At 39.9% G+C, this 19,452-nt stretch overlaps 1 protein-coding gene across 2 annotated transcripts; it reads right to left on the bottom strand.

Annotated features, from left to right (window-relative positions):
• Nucleotides 1-1,253: 1,253 nt before the first annotated feature.
• On the bottom strand, nt 1,254-18,596 carry dlec1 (DLEC1 cilia and flagella associated protein). 2 transcript variants are annotated; one of them, XM_042510439.2, is made up of 38 exons: nt 18,222-18,596; nt 17,986-18,126; nt 17,723-17,879; nt 16,607-16,720; nt 16,344-16,519; nt 15,835-16,058; nt 13,983-14,067; nt 13,771-13,858; nt 13,296-13,469; nt 13,069-13,205; nt 12,304-12,396; nt 11,877-11,967; nt 11,615-11,777; nt 10,305-10,497; nt 10,048-10,124; nt 9,613-9,775; nt 9,417-9,513; nt 9,141-9,271; nt 8,856-9,008; nt 8,614-8,744; nt 7,625-7,775; nt 7,285-7,401; nt 7,001-7,122; nt 6,406-6,591; nt 6,251-6,318; nt 6,025-6,176; nt 5,761-5,876; nt 5,603-5,673; nt 5,074-5,294; nt 4,774-4,932; nt 4,559-4,681; nt 4,380-4,474; nt 4,140-4,224; nt 3,800-3,997; nt 3,552-3,713; nt 2,463-2,613; nt 1,594-1,711; nt 1,254-1,475 (listed from the first exon to the last, which is right to left on the bottom strand). In XM_042510439.2, the coding sequence occupies exons 1-38, from the start codon at nt 18,303-18,305 to the stop codon at nt 1,361-1,363; spliced, it is 5,082 nt and encodes a 1,693-aa protein (XP_042366373.2). In that variant the 5' UTR covers nt 18,306-18,596; the 3' UTR covers nt 1,254-1,360. The 2 variants fall into 2 exon arrangements, with proteins under 2 accessions (XP_042366373.2, XP_087928353.1); XM_088072227.1 differs by having other exon boundaries at nt 6,418-6,591.
• Nucleotides 18,597-19,452: the final 856 nt, after the last annotated feature.

The following is a 19,452-nucleotide window of genomic DNA, read 5'->3' as shown; positions in this document are numbered from 1 at the left end:
GATGAACACTACAGGCAGCTGTTGGGAACAATAACAGGCTGAATGTGTTTTTTGCAGCATCATTTCAGAGGTTTTAGAGAGATTTGGGCGTCTCTTGAGAAAAGCAGAAAGCCTTCTCAAGTCAGTTTTATAAAAAGTAATCAAACAATAAACTATGAGGCCAGGTGATGAGTGCAGACAGGTCTGCATTTTTCTACCAGTCCTGAGGGCCAGAGCAGCACTGGGAGTTCCCCTTCATGGGTATTGACCAGACTTTAGCATCCCTGCAGCCCTGGAACATGATGTGTGTGTGTGGAGGCACATGTTCACATATTGTGTTTATCCGTGTGTCTGCCTTTTTTGATATTTGCTAAAAGGGTCTTCTAGAAAAATCCATTTCCCCTTCAGGGTTGGCTGATATCGACCGGCAGGAAATCAATGAGGCCTTTGGCAGTCAGGTGAGCTCCACAGGAAAACCTAAAAATACCGGAAATTTTTTTTTTTTTTTTTTTTTTTATGGATCAAACTTTACAGTAAATGATGGATTTCCTGTGAGCAAAGCCAAGACTTCCAGCAGAGAATCCCAAACTGATGATGGCTTTTAGGTAATACAAGTTTGTTCTGCCCAAAATAAATAAGACCACTTATTTTAGTGCTGATGCTCTGATGCTTTGATGCTTTGATCCTTTTTTAAATTAATACTTTAGTGAACTTTTTTTCCACTTAAACAATATAACCCATGGTCATCAAATGAAATGACTCATATATATATATATATATATATATATATATATACACCTGATATAGTTTTTAAGATCTGGAGCTGCCATTGCTTTGCGTCATCCTCTAAACCACATGAGAGGCCGACATTGTTTAGCAGCTACAGAGCTGCTGTCCAAATCTCAGAGAAATACAAGACTCCCCACTGGAAAAATGCATTCAGTTTTAAATGATCAAACTCATCTCCAGGGCTGATCACATGGTGTCCATGTGCAGTGGGATTTGCTGCTGCTGCTGCCTTTGATTCACAAGAAGACCAAAACTCAAGACTTGTTACTGTGATCACAAAGAGTGATTTGAAACAGCGCTAAATAAAAGATGGTTAGTGCAATTCAGTGCTGTTTTGATAAACTTTATACTCATCTTAGAATCGCAGGATCTTAGAATTGAGTCTCAACATATTACATCATTAACTATCTTGACAGAAAACAAGTCTCATATTTTTTCTGATTATTAAAAACACGCTGTTATATGTCATAAAATGACACCTGACAAGTTATTCTTGATTTTTATTTCCATTTTTACAAAAGGACCTATAAACAAGATGATTTAAGGGGAGCATGTTAAATAGCAGGTGGTAACTGTGATGTTATAAGGACATCTAGTTGGTCCAGTACACTTCGTCAAAGGATCCTGTCCCCTGGAGCCGCAGAGTGAGGGACGGTTTCACCAGAGGAGACTGGATCACCACAACAGCCCTGAACTCTCTGTCCTCACTATAACACATAACATGCAAACATCTGAGACTGATATTGTGCATAATCCTACATAAATTAGTATGAGCTCATCATAATGCTTGTGTGGACATGGTGATGGTGGTCTGTGGTGTGTTACCTGGGAGTAAAGCTGATCTGGAGACACTGGCTGCAGCTGGTGATGCTGAGCTCCTTCGACTTGAGAAGCCCAAAGTCTGGTGTCACTCTGAACAAATGGGAGTCTCCTTCATCTGACTCTGCACACACACACACACACACACACACACAGCAAACATTCAATTATAGGCTGACAAGCTATGCGAACAAAGGAATATGAATCATAATTGACACTTCTGACTGACATCATTTTATGGCGTGACATCACAGGCATAATTTTCTTGGCAATATAATTATTACCGCAGACAAAAGACAATCATTTGATGTGAAACTCTCTTATTATATTTAACTGACTATGGAAAGGCTACAAACTGGTTATAACGAGGATGAAGAGTCAAACACCTTCCTATTGCTAGAGAAAATAATGAGATAGGGATATGTATATATATATATATAATAATTTCCTTTTCAGACAATCAATAATTCCAGCTAAGAAAGCAAAGTTGTGTGAAAAGGGGACCTATTATTCTTTTCCTCATCTTCTGTATGTATACATAATGTTACAAAGTTGGGTGTCCATATTAAATGTTGCCAAATTTTCAAATAATGAGGTAAATTTATGTATCATTTCTATAAGAAAAAAACTCAGGCTTCAGACTGATCAGAAAACCCTTGAGAGTGAATACATGTGTTTCAGCACTGACAGTAAGAAGAAATTTAAGGGGTTTTTGAGCATTAAAATATGGTAAGTAAATATGTTCCAGTGGAAAACCAAAACGAAAGTATGAACCTGAAAATGACCAGAATAGGTCTCTTTTAAAGACCCAAACAACCCCACAGCCACTGTAAAAGTGAATGCCAAGATAATATATAGGGTACAGCAGTGGTTACCTAAAAATGATTTCCAGTAAGTGTGGGCTCCGTGGCTGTAGAGGTTCACTTCTATTATCTGTGTCTGCCCCACGTAGCAGAACCCAAAGTTTATGCTGTCAGGGGACAGACGCATTGTAGCGAGGTCTAAATGAGCACACATAGGCACTGTCTGCACAAAGAGAAGAGGAAATTAACTATATGAGGTCAATAAGCAAGCAAGCAAAACTTTATACAGCATATTTCATTCCAGGTGGAAGCACAATGAGTTGCACTAAGTGTGAGTTAGAAGTTGCAGGTTCAAAACAAAGCCAGCAACAGACATAAAAGCGAATCGAATTAAACCAACAATAAAACCTCATAAAGTAATATTTAAGATGAATATTAAACAATAAAAGATATAAAGATAAAAACAGAATAAAATATGATAAATAGACCAATAAAAGATGATAACACACAAGTAAAACCAACAAAACAAATTAAAATAATAGATAAACCTATAAACCAGTAAAAGTACAGGATAAAATAGTTAAACCAGACTACTGGAGTGCTCATATGAAAAGGAATTTCTTCAATTTAACTTTAAAAGATGATTTCCTATGAATGTAAATTTCCTTTTTTTTCTCCCCTTTTTTCAATTTTTTTTGTTGAAATTTTTTATTTTTTTGGACAGCAGTTTATGGTACAGAACATAAATCGAGACAGTTCAATTTCCCCTGCCGTTCAGATTTTCTAAAATTTGTACAGTTTGGGAGAGACAAAGTTTAAAGGTTCTGTAAAATATTTCCGTAGGAGACTTGAAAGAAAAACAGAATGGCAGTGAAAATAAAACAACAACAATATTCAGATCATTTATTCAGCACCGCTAAAAAATCTGGCCGTAACGGTCTTACATATTTCACCCACTAGGTCCAGAACCCAATAAACAGGCAACGAGATAAAGTAATCTTTTCCATGACCTAAATATTATTTACTATATATGTCCACGCCTGTATTATGGGGGGTTCAGGAAGTAACCAGTGCCTTGTGAGGGCTTTTTTTGCTTGCAGAAATCAAAATACCAAACATATATATTTTTTCTTACTGTTGAGATTCACGTCAGTGTCTGACCTGCAGGCTGTTGTTGCTGTAGTGAATCAGGAGGTTTTGCTGAAACTTCAGCTTCCTTTCTCCTTTTGCATGATGCATCAGCGTCACGCCAGGAGAGACACCCTCGTCTGCCTGGTCTGCATGGTCCAGGAGGGACAGGGAGCAGTGAAAGGCCACCTTCACCTGGTATCCAAAGAAAAGAGCACATGATAACAGAAGATCCTTTAGATGACTATCTTTCAGAACACAAACCGCTCCCCTTATCTCACCTTCATGCTTTGTTGTGGTTGCAGCACCAGAGACTGGCTCTCACCAGTAGGCGGGTTGCTGGAGGTGCTGGTCCGGGCTCGAGGCTGCGGCTTGAGCACTAAAAATGGAGGCTGAGTCCCCAGTCTGAACTGTAGAGTCATTTCCGAGTTGTTTCTCAACCGAAGGGCCCGTGTGATGTCAAATTCATGAACTCTCAGCTACAGAGCAAAAAAAAATCAAACAAACAGAAAAAAACACTGACTGGTCAGAAATACTGTTCACCCTTGGGATCAGTGTGTCATTGTGTACTTCACTGAGTCAGAACATTGTTGATTAGTGTTGTAGATTTCTCAGACTGACCTCCCCGGTTTCTGCCCTCAGTAAATCACCAGCGGAGGCGTGAAACTCCAGCACCCCCTCGTCCTCCTCCATCTGCACTAACAGCCTGCAGCGAGAGGGAGCCAAGAGGGAGAAATGCAACCTAATCAGACCACCTCTGAGCCCCTTTTGCCTAACCTCAGCTAATTTTGATTCAGGGAACATAAATTCAGTTGGCTGCATTGGGGTTTTGGGGGACTTAGTATGATGGTAATTGCGTACACTGCTGGCTTAACGACTGCTAGTAGATCCACTCTGACAGGCTCCAAATCTAAACCCTGAGCTCTTCCAACTTTACCTGGGACACAGGCAGCCGTCTGTAAACAAACATAACAATAAAGTCATACACCGTTTACCTTTGCCAGGATTTAACACTGAAAGACAGTTTTGGAGCATGTTACCTTGGAGTCTAGACTCATAAAGCCCAAAGCCAGGCCCACACACCTGGACTCACAGGCTGACTCGGAGAGAGTCAAAGGGGTGAAAGAAACATGGATGGTGCCAGTGCTCTTAGCTGGAATCACCTTGCGATAAAGACCAGAGAGAAAAGACATCATTATTCAAATGGCTAAAAGTGGTAAAATGGATGCATGTGGCTAAAATCTTATCAACGCACTATTTGCTGGGGTGTGATGCAGTATGGGTAATCTGAGAGATTGCCCACATGAGGTCTGATGTGGACAGAGATGAGTTTTTTCTTCATAGGCCAGGGATAAAGACAGGTTTCCTCTTCCTCACAGTCATCCTCGGATATGTATTCCACCTCCTCCCTGCCCTGAAATCAATAGCAGTAAGAGCCAGTAAAATGAGGGTCCACTTCTCCCATGGTAGCCGTAGGAATTTCATAGAGGTAACGTCATAAAAGTCATGAAAGTTTACGTTTGTGTGTATGTGTTTTGGTGTAAAATGTACCCACAGTTATACTTTGGAGGGAGGAGCTCGTTCCATCAGAGTCTGGTGTCCTATTTCGTTCCCAGGGTGTTTGAACGCTCCCATCAGACACCCTGAACGCTCCACTCAACACCTCGTTGCCATCAGCATCTTTAAGTGGAAAAGCGTCTCCGTATGCCACCAAAAAATCCACCAGTTTATGGTCATTCTGCTCTATGTTATAGGTTTCCCAGTCCATGCGAATATCTGGAAACAAAGAAAGACTTACATTTTTACATAACTTAGTTAAGCCATACAGAGGAAACTACTTAGTTGCTCATAAACAGTGAAAAATAACATAAAGACATAAGTCAGAGAGGTCACAGCAGACGACAAACACATACTGCCAAGCCATTTTCATTAGTAAGACTAACGTACAAACTGGTGTAGCTCAGGAAGCTGCCTTGCCACTGAATGAAAGGGGACCTTTTATGCTTATTTTCAAGTTCATACTTGTATTTTTGGTTTCTACTAGAATATGTAGAAACCCTATGAACACAATGTTTTTCACTTACCAAACATGGTGGGATTGTTGATGCGAAGAGAACGAGATACTGTGTCACCTCCGGACACATGAGCGCCAAACCTAATGATGCAAACAGGAATGTCAAACCTAAAGATACAATGCCATCGTTATTGCATTTTAATTAGAGAAATAGACGGCAGAACAGACTGTATGACTGGTCCCTGGTTCTGGTCATCTGGACATGGGCCTGTCATTTGGAAGTAGAGTGGGCAGCCTGTCACTGTCATCTGCATGGGGATGAGCGTGGGCTCAAGTTCCCCAACCTACAAGAGGAAAATTAGACTTTAACGTTATTAATCAGTCTGCAATAAACTGAAGAGGAAACATAAAAATTGATGCTCCTTATCTAAATCTTGCATAAAGAAATTTGTAATCCTGAAATATCTGTTACATCCCATTCTAGCATCATACTTTGCATATGAGGTAGTCTCTGTATTCCCCCCACATGTCAGCGTAGGCAGTGACATCCACAGTCTGGGTCTCAAAGGGTCCCAGCGTCCCTCTGTCTGGCAGGACATAGAAAGCTGCACCTTTTCCATGAGCCAACAGGCTGCTCACAAACTCTGCCAACAGATACAGAAATACAAAGTCAGAATCTGCTTAATTTCAAGAGTGTGCACTGAAAGTTGGAGCATACCTTCATGAGCTTTTTCCTCTACTTTTTTGGCTTGAACAGAGTGAAGTGGCTTCTTGACATATGTGAATCTGCGATTAAAATGCAGCCTGTGTCACATCTACAGTAAAGTCACACTTTGATCCATTATTCAGGTCAGTGAGCGAGCTCCACTTTACCTTTTCTCTGACCGCTTATTAGGCTCTGAGGCATGGCAGGTGAAATGCTCCGCCCCTATGGTGAACGGTACGGGGATAGCAGTTTGATTGGTTATCACTAACTGCTTAGTGATGGGTCTCTTCAAAATGACGTCATCTCCAAAGTCAAGTAACGGTGTTGAAGGGCTCTCATTATCTGTGGTAGAGCTTAAAGCAAAGAACAGGAGCCATGACCTAACAAACACTAATGCTATGGAGTGACTAAAGCTATTATGTGGTTAGATAATAGATTTTGACAGCGACCTGAAAAATAAAAACTGCATATTTTTTCTCTTACCCTTTGTGCAGTTTATCAGCCTAAATTGTTTTGGTGAGAGTTGCAGAGTGTTGGAGATATCGTTCCCACATGAGACTGTATTTTAAAAGCACCACAAGCCAAATACAATCTAGTTCCATTGTATTGGAAAGAGAAGGCAGACATCTCTGTGGCCAACATCTCCAACACTCGGCAACTCACACCAAAACTATCTAGACCAATCGTTAGCACTACAGGTAAGAGGACAAGTATGTATTTTTGATTTGGGGGTGAATCTTCCCTTTTAGCCAAGGTTACTACCTGACACTGGGCAGTGAGTAGGACACACTGAGTTTTTTGGTTTTGGAAGCCATGATGGCAACAGTTAGAGGAGATTTCATCCCCTGAACCTCACAGAGAGCAGCCACCTCAGTCAGCTCCATCTGGACAAAAAGACAAATATTAAAAGACAATTCTGATTAAAAAAAGAATCATTGCATCTGCTAGCTCTAAGTTGCACAATTTACCTCCTTTACTCTCATATACCTTGCTGATAAGTGACAAATCTTTTGAACTTCTGGTGTGTTGACGACTTACGTACTTACATCTGTGTGAGCTATAAAGTTAACTGTGATCTCCAAACTGGCATTAGGTCCCAGAGTGCCAGATGACGGGTCAAAACTGGCCGTACACAGTTCAGCCTGTTTACCCTGGAGCTCAGCCTGGTGGGAGAAATATGAAATGTGCATCAACAAAAGGGTGCCATAAAAGACATCCTGATTTTATACAAATATGCATATATGAGAGAAAAACTAACAACCATTCACTAAAAAAGATTATGCGCTGCAAACATGCACACAAGGGGCGTTCTTACATGATTTAATGCAACAGTTATCCTTTGTACAGTAAATTAAGTGGTGATAAAACGTAGTGACGCCTGCGTACCAGCCAGCTGAAGTGTGAAGGCAGCAGGGTCTGGTTGAAGAGAGTGACTGTCGCCTTGGCAGGAACTCCAACGTAGAGTTCAGAGAGGAGCAGCTCACAGCTGAGCAGGCACACCTGAGGGGACTGCACATCTGCTCGCACTGACAAGTGACTGCACCAAACACACAGGTAGTGTTACTTGTTATCCACAGGACACTGAGTAACATGATTATTGTTGTCAGGGCTGAACCCGAAGCCCCGAAGCTCCAGCTGCCTCTAAATACAATGCCAATTTAAGGAAAGATTGACATCTTAAAGGGTAACTTTGTTTTTTTTTAATCTGGATCCTATTTTCCTATGTTATGTGTCTAATTGAATTAGTGAAACAACATTTTTAAATTTTTTTCAGTATTAAACGAGAGTGCTGCAGCCAGGAAACAGGCTGCAATGTAAACATTTGGGGCATTTTGCACTGCCGATTTCCATCCACGAAAAGAGCTTGTTTTTGGAACTGACAGGCTCAGATTTTTTCGTACATGTCTGACAATATTCTGGAAAACATCCCTACAGTTTAGAGCAAAAACCGTTTTTGTTTAACCAAAATCAGACCCTAAACCGCTCACCCCAAACTCACCGGACTCCATCTAAATACACAGTAATTTTATCATCTTAATACAAACACACTTCATTTAAAGTCCACAGAAACAAAATCAACTCATAAAAATTTTTTTGCAGTATTTTAACAATCAGAAAATCTGGTTTGGATGAATTAACCCTTAATTCACCCACTAAAATGAGATGTTACGCATGAGATTTAAGTAAAAAGGGCAAGGTATGCTAAAGGTTCAGCGTGCACTTTTTTACTTTCCTTTTGTTCCTTTCAATATCATCTTAATACAAACAAACTTCATTTAAAGTCCACAGAAACAAAATCAACTTATAAAAACATTTTTGCAGTATTTTAACAATCAGAAAATCTGGTTTGGATGAATTAACCCTTAATTCCTCACCACCCTGTTCCTTTCTCCACTGTCAGCTCCAGCTCTGATTCATATCGCTGGCAGAAACAGGGATAAAACAGCACATCCACAGAGCAAGAGGCCAAGGGCGGCAGCACACCTCTGCATGGCTCCACTAAGATCTAGGCAACAGACATTTATATCGATACAAAAAATATACAAATATTATAAACAGAAGCCATATCTTTCATGTTATTTTATAACAGGTTTGATGCCAGTCCACTGAGCAGTACCTGTGTGTCCTGCTGACTACTTTGCTTCTCCATCAGCGTCCAGGACGCCTCCAGCTGCGTGATGTTAGCGAGGTGCACTGTAGTCTGCGTGTGCTCCCCGAGCCTAATGAGCCCAAACTCCAAACTGGGCACACTGAGAGTCACTATGGGACCCTTAACCAAATCACACGATGAGCATAAATAAGCCATAACTCATAGATAAACTCAAAGAATGTCACAACAATGTTTCAGAGCATATTGTGAAAGCTTTAGTTATTTTGAGAGGGTGCTCATATTCATTCTTACCTTAAAAGAAACTTCCAAAGGCAGAATAACGGGCTCTGTGTGGTGCTCTATGTGGCAAACCAAACCAGTCACAACCCTCTCTGGTTTCCCTCCAGTCAAAATCAGGTCAAAGTCAAAACACTCATTCTCCTCTAGACACACAGAGGAAAAAATCAATCAATGATGAACTGATAAACTATATGAAATGCTGTTTACAAATCATAATGTACAAATTCCAGTGAACCTTGCCGAAGGCAGATTTTTCTGTATTATTCTACACTGTAGTGTGTGACACACCTATTGTACCAGCAGAGGGCTCTACTTCTATAATGTGGCTGCTGCAGTTCATTCTCTCCCATTGAAAAAAGATGCAGGTTCTGCTGTGGTTCCACATCTGATACAAACAGGACACATAAACACCACGACTACGGCACGTTATGATTTAACATTAGTCAATTGTGATTAACGTAAGGAAAAAAATGACTTAGATAACCTTGAATTGCCTGCGGGTGGCCGTGCAAATAAAAACTTCTCCTGGAATAACAATAGCGTAGGGTTCTAGTAGAACCTGGTACGGCTCTGTTGACCCCTTGACCTCTATCTCCATGGCGGTGACATCGCTCACCTTGGAGCCAGGGCGCACAGGGTGAAGAACACTATGCATACACACAGAGACACAATCCAACACATTTTTAGACTAAAAGCACAACACAGAAGCTCCAGTTTAGTTAATGAGTGATGTCAGAGTTCTTTGTATGTGATGACCTAAATACATAAATAAGTTTATACTTTAATTAAATAAGTTTATATTTTTTCCCACTCCTTTTTGCACAATTTAGGCAATTGTAGATGTCAAAAGACATCAATCAATCAAAACTTATACAGTACACACTTATGTGACTGTAAAGTAAAAACATAGGAGCTTAACCTGTTGTCACTGGACTCAGGTGGCAGCTCGGGGACATCCCTCAAGACGAGGTGACAGACACTGTGGTAATCCTTCAACTGCAGAAAACACAATCATTTTGAACAGGACAAAACATAAATACCAGTAAGAAGTGTTCTGGCATCTAGCATATATCGTACAATGTAACACAGGTTTTAGATAGGAGACTCAAAATGTAAATACAGCATTCTTAAAGCATAGCTAGTGATAAAAAAAAACCTAATTCTTGTTTTTTGTACCTCTTTGGGACAGAAGGTGAACAGAAACTCTTGTTCCTGGCAGGGGGGCAGAACCCCTGTTGGGGGGCTGATGTGGAAAACATCGTCTGTGGCCAGGTGGGACTGGATATGAAAGGGCTCTGGGGTTTCCCCTGGAAGCAGAGGGTGCAGGTTTGGCTTCATGATCTTCCAGTGGAAAGGCAGCTCCAAGTGGCTTCAGCCCCAGAGAGAGAGAGAGAGAGATGCAATAAGATATTTAATGATCCCTGAAGGTTACTTGTGCTGCTTCACGGGGTCAGTGACAGAGCAGCAGCTCTGGGTCTTTTAGTTAACCAGTATTAAGTTTCTTACTTGAGGACACTTCAGCGGTGTAAATCCTGCCAACACTGGGGCTTGAATCCCAGTGCGCCAATTCAAGAGTGGTCTCCCCTCTCACTCTGTTAACAGTTTCTCACAGAGTCAACTTCAAAATTCTATTTCTTGTCCATGAGTCACTGAATGACTTACATTCAAGACACTTGTCCAAACTCCTGACCCAACATGATCCTGGCAGACCTTTTAGGTCAGCTGGTTCTGGAGCTGCCTTTAGTTTCTATGCTGCTCAAATGTGGAACAAATTGCAAGAAGAGCTATGCGTTGAGACAATGCTGAGCTCATCCAAATCCAATTTGAAGACCTACCTACGGAGCCCCTCTGGTGACATTTGCTTTAAAAAAATTTTAAAAAATAAAATGTGTAGCCACAAGATAATTATCCATACCTGCCCGTTTACCATTGCCTTTAATTTAATTTTCTTTTAAATCAAATATATTTGCAAAAGCTGTAATTGCTTGATTAAAAATGTTGAGATAAATGGGAAAAATCCTGGGGTTCCTTATTGCAATATTTGGACTCAGTCTGATCCCACCTCTACGGATATATGGACCAAGACCTTCCTCATCGGATTTTAATTATTACATTAAGACACATGGTTATCATAAATTGTTGAGTTTCTTGTAACTCTCTCCCTGGAAGTGTGTGTGAGTGTGTGTGATTGTACTGTTTTAGTTGTTTTTTTTTCTCTCAAAAACGAATGTATTTGACAGTTTGTTTTATTTTTGACGGTCTGTTTTATTGTTTTTAATTGTTTTACAATATGTTTGCCTTTATTGTTTTTATAATTTGTTTCTTGTGCTTTCTACTTTTTACTTTGGTTATGAAATGTTATATATTAATAAATCTGCCTTGCCTTTGTTATCTTGTGGCCAAAAACATGATGGTGTTTAAACTAAAAAAGCATCTGATCTCATTTCACGTTTCGCAGTGATGATAAATAAGAGCGTGAGGCTTACACATTGTTTCTGATGATGATTTTTTTGTTTGTTTTAGCCTGCGGGTTACACAGGCTAAAACGAACAAAGTGCTCCGCAGTCAGGTCGTGCACCTCTCCCACCACTGGAGGCTCCTTCTTCCCAGATACAGTCACAAGCTCAAGTGCAATTGTCTGGCCCTCACCTGGGAAACACACACATTACAGAGACTTTATCTTACACCGGATAAACTTTAAATTATCCTGTTTTTTGTCACAGTTTTCTGATCATTGAAAAGATTCACCTTCAATAGAAATGTCTTTCACCTGGCAGTTGTCACACACAACAGTGAACACCTGACGGCTCTTGTCAGCAGTGGTGGGGAAGAACACCACCTGCAAAAAAAAACAAACACACACACACACACACACACACACACACACACACACACACACACACACACACACACACACACACACACACACACACACCTGAAACCTACAAAGAATTTATAGGACTGAATTTCTACACACACTGTCAGCCATGTGGAGGTTAAACCTGTGTCTAACAGTGAAGTACACTGAAAAGCTTTCGAATAATTTGAACTGGTCCCACTGTATTTTTAGTATACAAAATAAATCAATCTTAGTGAAAAGTGCTAATATCCACTGTGATTTAAATCTAATTACTGTCCCTTTCTTATTTTAAATTGACCTGCAGAACAGACTCACCTCCACCACAGTGGCCTCTCCAGGCTGCAGCACAAAGAGCGACGGGCTGACTGCAAAGGGTGGCTGCTCAGAGAAGTAAGTTCTTGCCACAGACTATATAAAGAGGAAAAAAGAGGACATGAGGAGTTTGTTACAGCTACATCTTAAAGCAAATTAGGCAAATTTAGTATTTTAAGATTCTTTTTAATGCCACTTGAAATTTCATTTAAGACCAATTTTATAATAACCACAATAGAAGAAAAAAAACCACATGGAATCAGTGTAGGGTTAGGAAAAAATTTTGCCCCTAAGTTTACTGTGATGTGAACCATGACTGTATCGATGAGATTGGATCAGAATCATTTAGAAAAAAAAACAATTCAAAATATCCTGCCTCCCATGTCTTAGCGTTTTTAATATTTAGAAAGACTGACTTAAGAGATTTTTATACCAATTAAGGCCTTATTTTTGCATTGATGAATTAAGTGACTTTTTAAGGATCTGCAGGAACCCTGAGTTAATTATCACCACCATGACGCAGCATCTTAGAAACACGTCAGATATGATAAGATAAGATAATCCTTTATCAGTGCCACAATGGGGAAATTTGCATTGTTACAGCAGTAAGGTGTGTACAAGATAAACAAGTAAAAAGAACAATATAAAAAGTAAAAATAAGGTACAGTAGTAAAAAACAAACAAAGTGCAATAAATTTAGATCAATTGCACATGGAAGATAACTGCACTTGTGAAAAAGTGCTCTTTAGTGTAAGATAAGAGTTTCACCCTGAAGTTCGAGGCTGGCCACTGGTTCTTGGGGATGATACAGAAGGTACCGGTGCTGAGGCCAACATTTTGGCACAGGAACTCCACAAACTTTACTCCTCCAATCAGACAACAACCACAGTCCAGAACTCTTGGTACTGCACAAAAAATAGAGAGAAACATATAAACAATGCACAAACTAAGAGTAAAACAACAACGTAAAATTGGTAGACTGCAGGAAGACTCACATGTGAGTATTGGAGGGGGTCGTCTGGCGGAGATGGGAACCAACAGCAGGTGTTCAGCCTGGGTCTCTACCACGATGAAGTCCTCATAATCACCCAGGGAGTCTGGAGCGAAGCGCACTGTGTACTTACAGCTCATTCCTGGGGCAACAACACCACCCTCACCGGGAAACCTCCCTGTCAAGACATATCTGAATATCAGTCCTTTCTTGCATTGTAATTCTCTAAATTCACTTGTGTGCAATTTGTCTTCTTATACTTCAGTGTCTGATACAGTAGGTGGTGCTGCTGTTCACATACAGTAACACAGGAATGCCAAAACAACCAACTGCATTCCAGAGACTTTATTTATCAAAACTCTCTGGCATTCCTGTCTGATACAGTCACTGACATTTGACAGACTCGATGATTTCCTGATTACCAATAACAGAAGGAATAAGGAAGCTGTATAATCCAATCAGAACAAAGAGAAGCTCACCCAGACCAATAGAGAAGTAGGGTGTGGTAGGAGGGATGACACGGACCGTGCGGCTTGCAGAAGTCAAGTTCTTCAGCTCCAGTGTAGTCTGAAACAGGACAGGGCATGTCACTCTACATCATCTTATTAAAGCTCAGTAGTCTTGGATGTTCTGAAATTGTCGCTGTCCTGCGTCAAATTCTTATTGTTCAGTGTAAGTCACTGAAACATACCTCATAAACATGTCCCACACTGTAGTCAGTGAAAACCACCACTGAGGGTTTTGCAATGAAGACTGGCACGGGACCATCAGCGGAGCTTTCGGGGAGAAAGAGCACAAACACTTGAGCATTTTATCTGTTCTAACTAAGATGCTGTCACAGGAAGTGGTGAGCTGGTTACAAGCAACCACTGCCAGCTCTGAACTCTACATTAAAACCACAACACAAGCTTGTCTTTTGCTTTTGGGTTGGATCAAAGTTGGAGCTGCACTAATGTAGTGCAGCAAGAGGAGGTTCTTGTTTAACCAAATAATGCTCATTTATCATCCACAGAGTAAATCTAATCATGCACGTACACATACAAACCTGATATCCCGTTCCTTTACACATGCAGTTGCTACAAAAACTAATGCTATCTTATTTCAAATTACTGCTGCAGAGTTGCAATGCTTGCCTCACACATGTGGTAATAAATAGCAGCAAGGCAGTATACAACAGTGTTTCTATCCACAGGCAGAATATGAGTCAGCCTGTTTCTTTGGATGCAATGCAGGATGTGTTTTGTTTCACATTCAGATGGCCTTCTATCTGTCTCTGGATCACAGCCATGTCGAAATACATGCAAAATCTTGACAGCGCATTGCTAAAAAACAATCTGACCACAAATATTTATTGTCCACGGCCTGATTTGATTAAGAATGTTATGTGTCAGTCAGATGGAAAAATGTTTGTCCTGAGATTTTCATTATGCAAAATTGGTGGGAAATTCCACTTTGATTTATTGTGTAAAGAGGAATGTAATAGATTGAATTAGTTTTATGGGAATGAGAACTATTTTTGAAGATGCATGGATACAGTCTAGGCTTTATACTGTGATAATAACATCAAAAAAGAGGCCGGCAACCTAGTGTCATACACCTGACAAATGCAAATGTAGGTGTCCTAAGGTGAGCTCAGAGAGGACAGAAACCTCCTGTGAAGCAGAAGGGCAACAGCTTGCTTGATCTTCATTCTCAGTATGAATACACACCATGAAAAGAGGGCCTCAAAATCAATTTGACCTTTTTTGGATTTCGGAACAAGTTACCGCCGGGATAACTGAACATTAAAATTCTTTAAAAAACGTCCTTCTCTGGTTTTTCTGCACAAATATAGGTGAGTTAAGTCTCGCAAAACACACGCTTGTTTCAGAGGGAGAAGGAGGACTGTCGGGGTTTGGTTGCGATCGGCAAGATGTAACTGCTACCCGCTTGTTTCTACTAGAAAAGGTCCATCTCTGGCGCAGCTGGACATGCTAAAACTGTCAAGTAAAAAAAAATTCAGCACAGCATATTTGGCAAAAAGTGTCAGTGAAAAAGGCCCATAAAGGTGACCTTAAAACTCACTCTCATTTGTCCATTTGTGAATTGATGTTATATATAAAGCACTTTTTTAAAACTTTGTTTTGAAAGGTATTATATAAATAAAGTTATTATTATTATTTGTTATTATATGTAATGAGTAACTGCAAGCCCAGTCTGCAGCAGAGTTAAACAAATTTAAAAATAAAAGACTAATTACTATACTAATAATGTGCTCAACACACAGCCTGTCAGATGTAGAGTAGGATACATTACATAATGCCAGGATCAAGTTACACATCTCTGCTTTGGCACAAAAGGTGCACGGCTTTGTGCACTCTGGTAAAGGGCAATATTGAAGGCAGATCGTCTGACCTGAGCCTATTGTACTTTGGCAGGTATAACCCACACAACATTTTCATATGCGACCCACGATGTCACTATCCTGCCTTTTTATATTTGCAGCCAGATAAGTAAAAAATGATGAGAATTTATTATGAAAAGATGGCAATGGCCTCAGGTACCTCTGCTCCTCCACCCCTTTCCTCACACTCTCTGTCTTCCCCACTTTGGCTCTGGCCCGGATGAGGGATGTACCGCCCTGCTGTGCATTCGGAAGAAGGAAGCGAGGATTGCGTAGGAAGCTGTGTCGATCTTTAAGCTTTTGAAGTGTCTCCCATCCTTCTGCCCGATCCTTAGCGCTTGGCTCATCCTTCCACTTTGGTCTAGGTTTGGTCTTGTTTGGCTCCTGAAACATATTTATAGCACTGTGATGCAATCAAGTCTCCCCTCTTCCCAAAAGGAACTTGAGCTTTCCAGATCAGAATCATCATTTACACCAGTTGTCAAAACTCAGAGGACGTCTTTTAATAATGTTCGTTTTATATCCTGTTCTTGTTTTTTTTTAATTAGTCTTTTGCTTCACTCGATTATCTGCTTCTTTTAATTATAGGCATTAAATTCTATTCTTGTAAGATGTCTCACTGGTGAGACCTCTGTGTAATCAAAAGGGTGTAGGCATCTAACTCCTCACCTCCTGGGGAGTTTTCTTCCTCTTTGGGGTATCTGAGCTGGATTCCAGCGTCAGGCTGAGATCTGACTCATTCATTTTCTTTTCTGGGCTGGGCATTAGAGTATAACCATCATCCTGAGGCTCCCTGGATGCGCGCATGGCGGAGGCGATGGTGGGTCTGCCAGGATTCGATTTTACTGACAGGAAAATGACAAGTGAAACACTGAGCCAAAAGCACATCGGTCGTTCATAATTTAAGATGAATCCAAAAGGGGGTCACGTACTTGCTGCTGGTGCTTCCACATGTGGTTTTTGTGGAGGTAAGTAGTCCTGAGGGGAAATCAGGTTGTTCATTTCGAGGAGATCTTTGTCCACACACCAGGGAAAAGCCGATTTGACTGAAAACAGACATAAGAAATAACGGCTCTGTATGGATGCACCTGACCAGTACCTACAGAAGTTGGATACTACATACCATTGAGCTTTATGTTTAATTACTGGCTGTGGAAACCGTGCACACCACTACAAACCATATGCTGCTGATAAAATGACCTTCCCTGTCCGTCCACAGACTTTAACATTGGTTGGTTTTATATATAAATTTAATATATAAGCATGCATTGATGGAAGTATTCAAATTCTTTACTTGAGCAAAACTACCAATACCACACACAATACACACTAAGTAAGTTTAGTCAGGAAAATGTTATTTGAAACAAAATATCAGATTGTATATACTTTCTCGTGCTTTACATGCAAAAATATTTGGAAAGTAACTACTAACTTGAGCTTTCAGATAAAAGTAGTGAAGTAAAAAGTACAATATTTCACTCAGAAATGTAGTGGAGTAGAAGTATAAAGTGGCCTGAAAAGAACATACTCAAGTAAAGTACCTCAAATTCATTCAGTACTTGAATAAATGCACTTAGTTACATTCCACCACTATAAACATATACAAAAGCCAAAACCAATATGGCCTGCTCTCTCACAATATTTTTTTTTTGATGTTGGTCCCCAGGGGTCACAGACAGCTTGTCAAAAAAACTTTAAAATAGGCTGCCATTTCTTCTTGGAATAATTAACAGAGGGACCTTAAATTGTGTGAGCTGACTGGGGGAATTAAGGTCAATTTTAAAGGATTGAGAAAATAGCACTCTTGGTCAATGTGATTGCTTCTCAAATCTCCACTTAAATAGTTTGATAAAATTTCATGTTTGTATTTAACTATTTTTGTGTTGCATTTTAACTGGATGATGTGCTTTCTCTTTGTGGTGTGTGACAGTAATATCCTTGGTGTGTTCAAAGTACATTTATACAGATAAATTACAGTAGGCAGTCACAGGCCATCTTTATAGCAGTATAACATATTATATCAAGTCATGACAATGTTTCAGTCTCACCTGTAAGGAGGCTTTGGTGATCCCAAACATCTTGCATCTCTTCTTTCATTCTCTCATAGGCCTGACTTTCTATGGCTGCAGCCCGAGCTCTGGCTTGAATTATATGACTCTCCAGCATGTCAGCCTCTTTTATACGCTGGTTGTATTCAGAATGAGCCTATGTGATTAAAAAAAAGCATAATTATGATAGATTTATTCTTTTTATTGTATTGACATTGCATTGTTAAGTCTAAGCAGTTTTGCATTGTCAGTAATATTGTCACCTGTTGAAGCTCTTCCACATATTTGTCATGGTAGCTGCTTCTTCCATTCCTTGTCTTGATGAGGTTGGACAAAGTGTCTTTGCCAATTATGTCTCTTGTATACAGGTCCGTAAAAATGCTTGCCAACACATGAGAAATGTCCTAATGTACAAGAAAGAGTTGTTAAAATATGAGTTCGTTTCTCTTGATATTTTGTGGGAATTTCGTTAAGTATTTTAAGCAGCAGGTGTTCATACCTGTGACTTTCCTGATGCGGGTCTGTGACTGTTCACAGACGGATCAAACCGCGATTTTTCTCCCGTCCCTGGCTCCTCCAGCATGGTACACGAGCACCGAGCCACTCATGTAGCTAAATGATGCTAAAACGCTAATGCTATGCTAATTAGCTACAAGTTGGTTCATTAAAAATTCACGTGAACACGTTTGCAAGGACGTAAAGTCAACGTCAAAACAGACACTGAGCTTTCGGGGAACTGTCACAAATCATTTAACTTCCAAAGATAAACTGTACACATAACTTAACAAGAGCTGTCGCTAAATGTTTGCTAAATTTATTGAAGTCCTTTACTTCACTGCCCTTCCGCCATATTTGTGTACAAGTGGTTGCCATGGCGACAGCCACAGGTACATCCGCTCCTACTCTCCAGGAAGGAAATAACAGAAAAAAAGGTATACAATATTTAAATGCTATTTAGTGCGCCCCAGAACAAACAAACAAACAAAAATACTTTTTAATAATGAAACAACCTATATTCTTGTACATTTTATTTTGTCCGAACAATGTAGCCCACACAGCATGTTTTGATCTTTGACAATATGTGTTGTATGTGCTTCATGTGGGTTTTTTTTTTTTTAGGTAAACTCTTAAACTGGAAAGTAAGAAGTAGACTGCAGATATATACTGATAAATGTAGTTAAGTAAAAAGAAGAACATGTCAATCTCAAATCCAAATCCAAGAAGAATAAATAAATGTAAATTACAAACACTCCAGTTTAGGGATTGTTCATTATTTATAAGAGGGGAGGGGGAGGTGCAAACAGGAGAGGCATTTAAAACAATCTTTTAAGCTCTGAGGGGGGACTTATGTTTTTTGATTTGACTAAAGGTATGGACATTCAACTTTAAATGGTCAAAATGGTCATATTTATTTTAAATACACTCAGAACCCTCAAACTGGCAAGTGAGATTAAAAGGCACGTTTTCTTCAAAAATATCCAAATCACACCATGTATCACAGCAATTAACTTTGAAATATGCTTATGAAAATATAGGGTCATGGTATAAAAGAAATGAAGTCACACCATAGTCACCCCACTTCTCTGATAAAGCACAGTCCCTAAAAACAAATAGTCTTCCTAATAATTGCACTTAAGTACTGTACCTGAGTAAATGTGCTTATATCATTTCTATCACTACACTTTATGAAACCACATAATTTCCTTAAAGTTCACTGAAACATCAGCTAA

The sequence above is a fragment of the Plectropomus leopardus genome, chromosome 21, assembly GCF_026936395.1.
Source record: "Plectropomus leopardus strain MGB_pleo_1.0 chromosome 21, ASM2693639v1, whole genome shotgun sequence".
Taxonomy (NCBI): Eukaryota; Metazoa; Chordata; class Actinopteri; order Perciformes; family Serranidae; genus Plectropomus; species Plectropomus leopardus.
Note: the sequence above shows the minus strand (reverse complement) of the source record. Positions and strands in the feature narration are given on the sequence as shown.

Bases quoted from the DNA above. Each gene is read 5' to 3' on its own strand.
- dlec1 (XM_042510439.2), bottom strand. From the start codon at position 18,305: ATGCTGGAGGAGCCAGGGACGGGAGAAAAATCGCGGTTTGATCCGTCT. The intron at 13,470-13,770 runs GTGAGCTTCTCT...ATGTCTTGACAG, and splicing joins CTACTTCTCTATTGGTCTGG to GGAGGTTTCCCGGTGAGGGT. The intron at 9,272-9,416 runs GTGTGTCACACA...CTGTGTGTCTAG, and splicing joins GCCCTCTGCTGGTACAATAG to AGGAGAATGAGTGTTTTGAC.